At 35.0% G+C, this 12,068-nt stretch overlaps 1 protein-coding gene across 1 annotated transcript in view; it reads right to left on the bottom strand.

The window, feature by feature from the left end:
* UBXN7 (UBX domain protein 7) overlaps nt 1–12,068 on the bottom strand; it is a 54,078-nt gene that overhangs the window by 28,007 nt on the left and 14,003 nt on the right. Inside the window, exons 2-3 of the mRNA XM_054575139.1 lie at nt 10,130–10,277; nt 6,546–6,613 (exon numbers count right to left, since the gene is read on the bottom strand). Of these exons, the coding sequence (XP_054431114.1) occupies nt 6,546–6,613; nt 10,130–10,277 (216 nt within the window). The remainder of the gene's footprint in view (nt 1–6,545; nt 6,614–10,129; nt 10,278–12,068) is intronic.

Raw genomic sequence — 12,068 nt, 5'->3', positions numbered from 1 at the left:
CTTCCACCCCACACCAAACATCTATGCCAATAGCCTGTGTTTATTATTATATAGGATAATTCTTTCTATTGAAGAACTATTAAGAAAAAAAAAAAAGCAAAAAACAAAAAATGCAGAAAGAACTACATGTAAAAAAAATCTCATTTTTATTTAAAGCATTATCTGGCAGTATATCATTTGTGCACATACATATATAAGTATTTATATTAAAAAAGCATAATATCCTTAGCAAAGGGATATGGTTAAAAAAATTCATGTTTTAGTTTTGAATTTTTAAACTTAAAATGAATTTTGGTTCATTTGGTATTCCATTTATTTAAATTCAAAGTTTTAGAAATTTAATATTGCATTATTTTCCCCCTTCTTCCATTCCTTTATAAAGAATCGAGAAATGTTATTCTTTTCAATCTCCAAACTATTTTTAATCAAGAGGTCCTATTTCAAATGTATGTTATTAGCAGAAATAATAGTCTTTCAAGAATGTCTTCTTAAGCCCTGGCTGGTGTGGCTCAGTGGCTTGGACACCGGGCCTGCAAACCTAAAGGTTGCCAGTTCAATTCCTAGTCAGGGCACCCAGTCATGGCTGGGTTGAGGGCCAGGTCCCCTGCTGGGGGTATAAGACAGGCAACCAATCTGTTTCTCTCCATCTCTTTCTCCCTTCCTTCTCCTCTCTCTTAAAATAAATAAATAAAATATTTTTTTAAAATGTCATCTTAAAACTTGTTATCAGATACTTTTCAACTGTAATAATTAAGGAAGTAAGAGTACCTTATAATAAGACAGAATAGCTACCTAAGACAGCATGTTACTATTGGGGAGGTAGTACATAAAGGTTGTCTTCATAGACTTCTAAATTGCCAATGGCCTGCTCCCCTCCCACTCTCCCTTTCTCCCCCACCCACCCTCAATTTAGCCTTTCTTTATCAGGCATGTGATCTCCTGGCTCTCACTAGGAGGAATCCTCACTAGTTCCTCTTATTGCTAGCATTCTACCCAACCCCTTTTATTTCGTGGGCTCAAGAGCTTGCTCCCAACCGTTTCCTCTTCATTTGCCCTATGTCTAACCAAGAGCCTCTCCACAGCACACCACCTCTAGCCCTAGAACAGTTATTATTTCTGCCTACCTCTTCAGTATGTGTTTTCATGACTCTTCCAGACCATATGCTATAACCAAACAACAGTCATCCATACTCTCACTTTGTTGCCTACATAATAGGAGTGCTGGTTGCTGAGGCTAAAAAGGCTAACCTACAAAGAGCTGAAAAGAGCTTCATTCATAGTTAGGAGAGTGGGGCAGGTGGAGAAAAAAATTTACTAGAAGAGTAACACTTTTCACATTTTCACAAATCTGTTAACAACTGGTTTAAGAGACAATATTTGGACTTTCAGATGTGCTTTTGCATTCTATTATGCAATCTGCTGCTCTTCCTTTATTTCAAGTATATGAAGAAATTTAAAATTCAATCTTGCATAGATACATAGTTGTAAAAGGGGGTATTTTAATAGTATTTTAAGATAACTGTGAATATTCTCCTCTGATATTACAACAAAAATCAACCAGTGGTAGTTTCTTAAAGATTAGTTGAAATGTGGAATCTGAAATCTTATCAATGAACTTTTCATATGCTACTGCATTAAAATCTATAGGTCTATGGGGTAGGCAGTCTCTGAGATGGACCCCAATTATCTCTGTCCTTCAGTATTCATAACCTGTGTGTGAGTAACTTGAATATGAGCAGAATCAAACAGAATGTGGCAGAGGTGACAGGACTGGATGGTATGTCACTTCCAATATTAGATTTAAAAAGATGGTGGCTTGCATCTCGGGATGCCCCCTCTGGTTTTTTCATCTGCTCTGTAGTAGGGACCTGATGTCTCCAACTAACCCACAACCACGTTAGTGGGCTCAGAAAGCGAGATCCTCCTCTATTCAAGCTATGAGATGACTGTAGCCCTGGCTGATACCTTGATTACACCTTTTTGAGAGACCTTAGCCAAAGGCACTTGGCTAAGCCACACCTGGTGGCTGACCCACAAAAACTGAGAACAAATGTTTGTTGTTTCAGAACACTGAATTTTGGAGCAATCTGTTACACGGCAATAGATACCTAATCTCTCTCTATATATACAATCCACCTTACAATATGAACAGATTACCCAGGCACAATTTTGCAATATCATGCATTGGCCTTTTGAGAATATTTGTTCAATGAGTTATGCATACGTTCCAAATATTGACCATTTCATTATATTTTAAAAATCATCATCTGTTAATGTCACCAATAATATCAGAAAGTCTTTAAGTAATGACGTGTTATCAAGCTCACAATTGTGTATACAAACTTTCTAAAATCCCAATTTCTGCCTGAAAGCTTTTTAAAAAAAATTACTGGTAATAAATTATATCAACTGTTTGCCTTGAAGCAGTAAAAGCTTTTGCTCATTTTCAAAAAAATGTCTGCCACCCAGACCGGCATAGCTCAGTTGGCTGGAGGTCATCCCAAAAAGCGAAAAAGGTCGTGGGTTCAATTCCCAGTCAGAGCACATGCCTAAGTTATGGCTTTGATCCCCGATCGGGGTGCATATGAGAGGCAACTGGTTGATGTCTCTCTCTCACATTGATGTTTCTCTCCCCCTCTTTCTCCCTCCCTTCCCTCTCTCTAAAAATAAATGAATAAAATCTTCAAAAAAAAAGTCTGCCAAATGCCTAAATCTAAATAACTTTAAGTCTGTCTGAAAGAAAAAATAAATGGGACTATATCAAACTAAGAATGTTTTTCATAACAAAGGAAACCATCAACAAAGAAATAAAACAAAAAAGACAATCTACTGAATGGGAGAAGATATTCACCAATGATATATGTTAAGGGATTAGTACCCAAATTTTATAAAGAACCTACAACTCAACACCAAAATTAAAAAAAAAAAAAAATGCAATTGAAAAATGGGCAGGATCTATGCACAGACACTTCTCCAAAGAGGATAAACAGATGGCCAATAGACGTATTAAAAGATGCTCAATATCATTAATCATCAGAAAAATGAAAATTAAAACCACAATATATCACCTCACAACCTGTCAGACTGGCTATCAATAATAAATCCACAGCCCTGGCTGGCTGCATCAGCAGGCTGAGTGCCCACCTGCAATCTGAAAGTCAGAGGTTCAATTTCCGGTCAAGGCACATGCCTGGACTGCAGGCCAGGCCCCCAGCTTGGGGGTGGGGGAGGGATGTATGTGAGAGGCAACAAATCAATGTTTCTCTAGCACACCAATGTTTCCCTCTCTTTGTCCCTCCCTCACTCTCTTTCAAATAAATAAATAAATAAACCCACGAACAGCAAGTATTGACAAGGATATGGAGAAAAGGGAAACCTCATGCACCTTTGGTGGGAATGCAGATTGGTGCAGCCACTATGGAAAACAGTATGGAGACTCCTCAAAATTTTAAAAATGGAACTGACTTGTTACCCAGCAATTCTACTTCTGAGTATATATCCAAAGAAATCCAAAACACTAGTTGGAAAGAATGTATGCACCCCCATGTTCATTTCAGCGTTATTTACAATAGCCAAGATATGGAAGCAATCTAAATGACCATCAACAGCCAAATGGATAAAAAAAACCTTGGCGCGCGTGCACACACACACACAATGGATCATTATTCAGCTGTAAAAAAAAAAAAAAAAAAAAAAAAAAGGAATGAAATCTTACCATCTGAGACAGCACAGATGGACCTAGGTATTATGCTAAATGAAATAAATGAGTCAGAGAAAGACAAATGCCATATAATTTTACCTACATGTGGAATCTAAGGAACAAAATAAAAGAACAAACAAAATTAAAATAGATTCACAAACACAGAAAACAGACTGATGGTTGCCAGAGGGAAAGGATTCTTGGGTAACTGGGTGAAAAAGGTGAAGGGATTACGAAGTACAAACTGGTCGTTCCAAAATAGTCACAGAGACATAAAGTCCAACAGGGTATATAGTCAATAATACTGTAATAACTATATATGCAGTGCCAGGTGGCCACTGGAAATACTAGAGGGAACACTGTGTAAAGGATACGATTAGCTAACCACTATGCTGTACACCTGAAACTAATACATAGTACTACTGAATGTAAACTATAATTAAAAAATAAAATTAAAAGGAAATGGAATTTTAAAATATAGTTTGTCAGCGATCTATCAAATAAAAATAATGCTCCATTAAAAAAAAAAAAAAAAGCAGCTAGTTTAGTTTGCAACTCAAAGAACTGTAGGAGAACTTTTCCTTAGCCCTTGCCAGGTAGTTCAGTTGGTTAGTCTATGATCTCGATATGCTAAGGTTGCAGGTTTGATCCCTGGTCAGGGCACATACAAGAACACAAGAATCAACCAATTAATGCATAAAAAAGGAGAACAACAAATCGATGTTTCTCTCCCTCCCTCTAAAATCAATCAATCAATCAATCAATCAATCAACATTTTTAAACAGCGTTTCCTTAAGACGACAGTACTTTCAGTATGTAGAAGTGTTTACATGCATCCTATTTCATCTAACAGAATAGTTTAAAAATATGTATTAAATGATTAAGGTTAATTAAATTAATTTTTATAGTTTTATCAGAAATATTATTTAATAAAATTGGCTTTTTATTAAAAACTGCCAGTGTGCGGCAGTGAAGAATTCAATGAGTAGTAGTTTAGTTTTGTACCACTGTCCCAATTCCATTAAGATACAGCAGTTTGACCCATCGTTGCTTTTGAACTATCAGTCCAAATATCAACACAGTGCAAAGGGCAAATAACTTCTTAGTATTATTATGAAGTTGTTTTGATCTTACAGACCCCTGACCACATTTTAAGAATCATACTTATTCTTAATGTCCTAATACTGTCCTAAAAAGAAATAGAGGACCTTTCTTAAGTTATGATAAGGTCTAATAATGACAATTCAGTTTGACTTCCTAACTGTATAAAGTCATTCTCATCCTCCTCTTAATGTATATCAAACAAGACGTAAGATGAGGAAAATGGGATTTCAAGTGGGAACCCTTTTGTCTCTGTTCCACAGTAAAACAGCACAGAATCTATTTCCTATAGTCTTCTCCATTCAAAGATCCTGCCTTCTTCCTTGCAATAAAGAAAACAAAAAGCTTTCAAGGGTATTACTCCACAGCTCTAAAAACATTCATAATATTTATATTTTAAAAAATCATTTGCTTTATTATTTCTGGTGTATTAACAACACAATGGCTGGCTCAATCGAACAATGCAGAAAGCGCATGTTATACTTCAATATTCAGATCTTACCATTTTCTTCCTTCCACCTCTATTTCTGAATCTAGATGGTATATTCTTTTATTTCTTGCTACAGTAAAGCCCAAAGCTAAAGATGAACCTTAAAAACTCTCAATTAAGGTGCTTTTTCAAATCAAAAGATATCATTTATACAAAACTGGCAAACAAAATGGAAACAGACTCATAGATACAGAGAATAGACTGACAGCTGTCAGAGGGAGGGGTTGGGGTGCTGTGTGAAAAAGGTAAAGGAATTAAGGGAAAAAAAACCCTCACAGACACAGACAACAATATGGTGATTACCATAGGGAAAGTGGAGTGGGGAGAGGTTGGAAAGGGTAAAGGGGGGATAAATAAGAGATGGAAGGAGACTTGACTTGGGGTGATGAATGCATAATATACAGATGATGTATTATACAATTGTACCCCTGAACATTTTATTAAACAATATCACTCCAATAAATTTAATTTTAAAAAAAGGATATGGTTTATATAATTTTCTTCATCCCTGTGTTACAACTTACTTGTTCTCCTTTAGTCTAGTGTACCAATAAAACTTTTTATAGGCCCATTTCTCTGAATTATTGTTCTCAATATGTACCATTACATTTCTATACATTTGTCTGTCCAACTAGATTACTTTCTCTTCTATTTTTAAATATTCCTATTAATACCTAAAATATTTGGCTCAAAAAAAGTGTTTAAAACTAAAACTGTAAAATGTCTTTAAATATGATTAAACATCCTATTTTTACCATGTTATCTATGCACCCAGATTAACAGACTTTTTTTTTTTGCATGGATTAGCTATAACTAACTTTCTCCTTTGGTCAAAATAGGAAAAGCATGTCTAGAAATTAAGAGTGAAAGTAAGGCATATCACGACAGTGAGAATATGGCAGTCAGGTAGGTATCCAGAACACAAAAATAACTGGAGTCTTTTCTCTAGTGACAGACTGACTGATTTCCATTACAAGGCAGCAGTTTCTGATTTTCCTCCCTTTGGCCTTCTGCAACAAATACCAACTTTTAAATCTGGTTCACTCCTTGGAAAGACCAATTATGTAACTTTCCTGAGAAGAGTACACAATTATAAGAATTGACTCTATACTTGAAGTAACAATCTGAGCAAGCCTTCCCATCTTTTGATAGCTTTATTAAAATTCTAAAAATAAATAAATCTTTAAAAAAATAAAATAAAACCCTAAAGATAACAACAAAGTCAAATAAAGCTAAGAAAAAAGGGGAACTTACCACCAAACAAAGGTTCTGGTTCCACCAATATTTCCTGCTTTTGAGGAATTGGAGCACGAACTTCTTCTCTATTCAAAAAAAGTGGGAAAATATCAAAATGAAAAGTATTTTTTGCTACTTGTTCCTTCTGTGACTACTTTGAATGAATTCAAATTAATAAACAAAATGAACACCAGATTTAACTTTCAGGAACCACAGTGATGAATGATGTTTCCATATACAGATCAATTGGAATAAAGTACAGGGTAATTCAAATGATTTATAAAGAGAGAGAACAAAGTATTTCTCCTTCCCTCTCAAGTTCCCTGCCTTAAATTCTTTTAAAAAATAAATGGCGGGGAGAGGGGCAATTACAAAAAAAAAATCACATCTTGGCTAGAGTCATGCTAACACACCAATGGTGTGGGTTCCATCCCCACTCAAAACACATGTAATAATCAACCAATGGCCCCAGTTAGTATGGCTCAACTGGATGGGTACTGTCCTGAAAACAGAAAGGTCACTTGTTCAATTTCCAGTCAGGGCACAAGTTGCAGGTTTGGTCCCCAGTCAAGGCATGTACAAAAGGCAGCCAATTGATGTTTCTCTCTCACATTGATGTGTCTCTCTCGCTCTCCTTCTACCTCCCTTCCCCCCTCTAAAAAAAAAAAAAAAAAAAAAAAAAAAGGCCTGACCAATGAATGCATATGTAAGTGGAACAACAAATCACTGTTTCTCTCTCTCTCTAAAAAGCAGTATTTTCAAATAAAAATTTTTAAAATCAGGCAAAAAATTATTGAAAAATATTGGCTTAATAAAAGCACTATTACTACCACATCAAATAAATTACACAGCTACATTAAAATAAGCTTAACCTAAAATGAAGTGAATTTTATGCTAGTTATGAAGATGGCTAACATAGGTATTACCTTGGATTATTTATTAAATAGATCCTACTATCTACAGAACAGAAAAAATAATTACTCCATTTTTTAAAATTGATTTTTAGAGAAAGGGTAAGGGAGGAAGAATGGAAAGAAACATTGAGGTGCAAGAGAAACATCAGTTGCCTCTCGCAAGCCCCCAACAAGGGACCTGGCCTACAACCTAGGCAGGTGCCCTGACCAGAAATCAAAGCTGTGACCTTTCTGTTTGCAGAACGATGCCCAACCGACTAAGCCACACCAGTCAGGCCAATTGCTCATCTTTTAAAAGCCTATAAACTCTTCAAAGTTTACCTCTAGAGGGTTTAATAATAATCCATGCCTTCCAGTAAAAAACAAAACAAACAAAAATCCTCATTTTGATATATTGTAAAAATGGTGTATGTTCAAGTGTCAGTTTATTTTATAGTTTTAACTCAAATATTAAATTCTGTTAATTAACGTTCATAGCAAATAGTAAGTTCCAAATTTATTATTATTCCTGCTTTTAATGTTAATTTAAGTTAGGCCCTACATTTTTCTTTCAGGTGTTTCGTAGTAATAACTGAACATAAGGCACTGTTTTTTGATATCTAAGAGTGAAAACTCCAACATATACCTTTATGAAACAATGTATAAACATTCATTTGTCAACAAGAACTAACATCCAGTAATCAAATAACTAGACAAAGAAATATACAATAAGCTAAATGACTTTAGGATAGAAAAATAATGCAAAATTATATTAAATACTCTTTCCTACTAGGTATCAGTCCAGTCACTACTTAAATAGAGAATTTCAATAATCTGAAGGAACAGACAATGTGGCTGTAAGAGGAAGCTCTATTAATCCTCTTTCATCAAAGAAAAACAGGTCATTATCTTAAGAAAACTAAGAATTTAAAAGGTATCTTTTACCTAAATAAACTTTCCATTATTGGTTTACTTCATTTTTACATTTATATATAATTATCTCAATCAGTAGTAGTCCCTATACCAAAAGGATTACTACATATTTGAGGGTATCTTTTCCAAGATTTTTAACTACCTAAGAAGATGGAAGAATAAAACAGAAAAGGTAAACTGTAAAGAGTGAAAATTATAGTTTAGAAATTAGGAGCCACTATCAAATGTTAACCAATTAGCAATACAAACAGTCTAATTAATATGTAATTATAATGTAATTCAGGCCCTGACTGGTGTGGCTCAGTTGGTTGGGCGTCGTCCCACAAAGAGAAAGGTCGTGGGTTTGATTTCCATTCAGGGCACACGCCTGGGTTTCAGGTTCTGTCCCCAGTTGAGATGAGTATGAGAGGCAGACCAATCGATGTTTCTCTCTGACACAGATGTTTCTCTCCCTCTCTCTTTCTCTTCCCCTCTCTCTAAAAATAAATAAGTAAAATATTTTTTAAAAATTATAATGCAATTCAGTAGGGAAAGATATTCATAGGTCAAAACTATTTATAAACACAGTTTAAAAAATATGTTTTATATAGTATGGATGGATAGGTTCTCCCATATCTGCTGTTAATACCTGTTATTCAAGTTCCTGTAAGCTAAATCATGTTTTAGTAATGATTTACATGTTATGTTAATGGAGAATGGGATATCACACCTGAAATACATGGTTAACATTGACAAGAAAAAACTTTACAAAACATTAACAACGATCTCTGAAATTCATGCTTCATGTGGAAACAATATTACTCTAGATTCTGGAACTGTGTCAATAAAAGAGGCAGGAGTGTCCTGAATGTTATTCAGCCTCTTAAAACTATGTCTAATTTAGTAAAAATAAAATCCATGTCTTTTGCCTATCCATATTTAAGAGGATTCCTCTATTTTGTATTTCATGTTAAAAACACTGGGTAATAAAGGACTACAAGTATTAAAGCATTATTTAAGAATCTTTTAAATTTTGTGTTTTTTTTAAAACAAAGTCAGTCAATGGTTTTCCTTTGAGTGATGTTCATTTCTAGTATTTTCCAGACTGTTGGAATTTTGCCCAAAAGATAAAGTCAGTTCCAACTCCCACTGGTATCAGATGTAAAGGGCAAAAAAACCCAAATCTGTTTACCATTTATTACTATTCCCTATATAGTACAGTTCCATATGCTGAAGGTGCTTCTAATAATTAACTACGTTGTAACTATTTAAGGTATAAAGGACTACAATTATTTTTCAAAAATTTTTCATGGTACAGTTGCAGGTTTAATCTCCAGTCAGGACACATACAAGACTCAATCAATATACAACAACTTAATTGATGTTTCTCTCTCTTCCTCTTTCTCTCTAAAATCAATTAAAAAAATTTTTTCACAACAATGAAAAATGGGACAATGTAAGCAAAATGTAGCATTGGGAAATCTGAGCTTTATTGGGCTTCACTTCCATATCTGCTATTTAATTGCTGTGTACCTTGGGAAAATGGCCATGCCTCTACTTCCTCATGTCTAAAATGTGGATAATGCCATCCTATGGGGTTGTTTTGAGGATTAAATAACAGACATGACAGAGTCTTAGAGAATTTAAAATACGTAAGTGTAAAAATTTCTATTTGATACTTTTTCAAATACTTTAAGCACATAATTTTTTTCAAAAACAGAGAATTAACCTGATAAAAAAAGCAACTACTTGATTTGGGCAGGAGGTTGCTCCTAACAAGAAATAATAAATTCATACTCTGTGTGTGGTCTAACAGTGGAGACACTTGCTGAACTGGTACTGGGCTCTTCAGCGATTCCACCACCATCCAAAAACATTGTGACTGCCATCTCCAAATTATTGTTGCAGGCTTCAAGCATGTGTTTCCCTACACTTTCACTTGCACCTGAAATATAAAACAAAAAGGAAAAATATTTTTAAAAAGGCACCTTCTTATATTCAGTTCTAATAAGAATACAGAATTCCCAGGCAAATTAATATATTTTCCCTTTAAGAATGAATGATTTTAGGCCCTGGCTGAGTAGCTCAGTAGGTGTAATCCTGAAACACCAAGGTTGTGGGTTCGATCCCTGGTCAGGGCATGGCACATATAAGAATCAACCAATGAATGTAAAAATAAGTGAAACAACAAATCAGTGTTTTCCTCTCTCCCTTCCTCTAAGAAAATCAGTTTAAAAAAATGAATGACTTAAAAAAACTGTTTAAACTTCTACACTGTTGCTATAGTGTGAACATATACAGAGCTAGAAAAATAGCAGCTTTAAAACAGTAGTAGTCTTCCTTCATAATAAAACAAAAACTAAATAAAGCATTTACCTGACATTTTTTACAAGGGACCAACTATATATCCGTTAATAAACCAAAAAAAGATAAAGAATTACATTCTAGAAAGCTGGAGATTGTTAGGAAGAATGCATTTCATTTCTATTAAAAATAAAACATTTTTTGTAACAGTGGGAGAGACGTGAAAGAGAACATTTTTGTCATAAGATATAACAAAACCTGGTAAGAAATGTCAATCTCAGTCATGTAAAACTGCCCTTATCACACACTTAACAATATAAATTAGGAAAGCAATTTTACAGCATGTACCAAGAAACAAAAATACTCGTTCCTTTTTTGACCCAGTAATTTGAGCTTCTAGTCAAGACTTATTCTTTTATTATTTACTCTACATAAAATAATACGTGCATAAACATGTCCATATATATGCAGTATAACTTCAGCTAATATGAAAAATCAGTAACATAAATATCAAATAGTAGAATCTGAATTATAGAATCTACTTGTTGAAACATTTTGTGGTCATTAAAAAGTACCACAGGCTTTCCATTTGGGATGACTCCTTCTACCTGAATGATGTCCCTTACGATCCACTTCATTGAGGTCTGTTGGTTTTATGGGGGAGGGGGGGGGCGGGAAGAAGTGGTATGTGTTTTGCGAGGGGGGAGGCAAGGGGTAGAAGGGGTCTGAAAGACAGTTTTACCAAATATGTGTTCTATTTTGAGACTGACAGCTATTTTCTCTAAGTACATTGAAGATAGCATTCCAACATCCTCTGGCTTGTTGTTGCTGCTAGGAAATCAGATGCTAAAGAAAAACATTTGTATAGCAATCTGCTGTTTCTCCCCAGTTGTTTTTAACATCTTCTCTGACTTTGGTCTTCTGCAGTTTCACTCTAATTTGTCAGGGTGTATTTTATTTGTCCTCCTTGGGATTCACTGGACTTCCACTATATGTAAGGACTGTTATCCTTTTTTTTTTTTTTTAAAGATTTTATTTATTTATTTTTTAGAGAGAGGAGAAGGGAGAAAGAAAGAGAGGGAGAGAAACATCAATCAGTTGTCTCTAGTACACACCCCAACCAGCGACTCAGGCAACCTGCAATGCAGGCAAGTACTCTGATCAGGAATCAAACCAGTGACCTTTCCCTTTGCAGGATGAAGCACAACCATCTGAGCCACACTGGTCAGGGCCTTTTTTTTAATACTCAGCTGATGATATGTTTTTTATGGGTTTTAGAGAGAGAGGAAGGGAAAGAGGGAGAGAGGAAAATCTATGTGAGAGAGAAACACCAATCAATGGCCTCCCATACGTGCCCCGACTGGGCACTGAACACGCAACCTTTTAAGTGTACCGGGACAATGCTCCAACCAACCGAGCCACCCAACCAGGT

Source organism: Pteronotus mesoamericanus, unplaced genomic scaffold (genome assembly GCF_021234165.1).
Source record: "Pteronotus mesoamericanus isolate MK-2021 breed Mesoamerican mustached bat unplaced genomic scaffold, CSHL_Meso_final contig_27, whole genome shotgun sequence".
In the NCBI taxonomy this organism is placed as follows: domain Eukaryota; kingdom Metazoa; phylum Chordata; class Mammalia; order Chiroptera; family Mormoopidae; genus Pteronotus; species Pteronotus mesoamericanus.
This window is presented reverse-complemented; position numbering and strand designations above follow the sequence as displayed.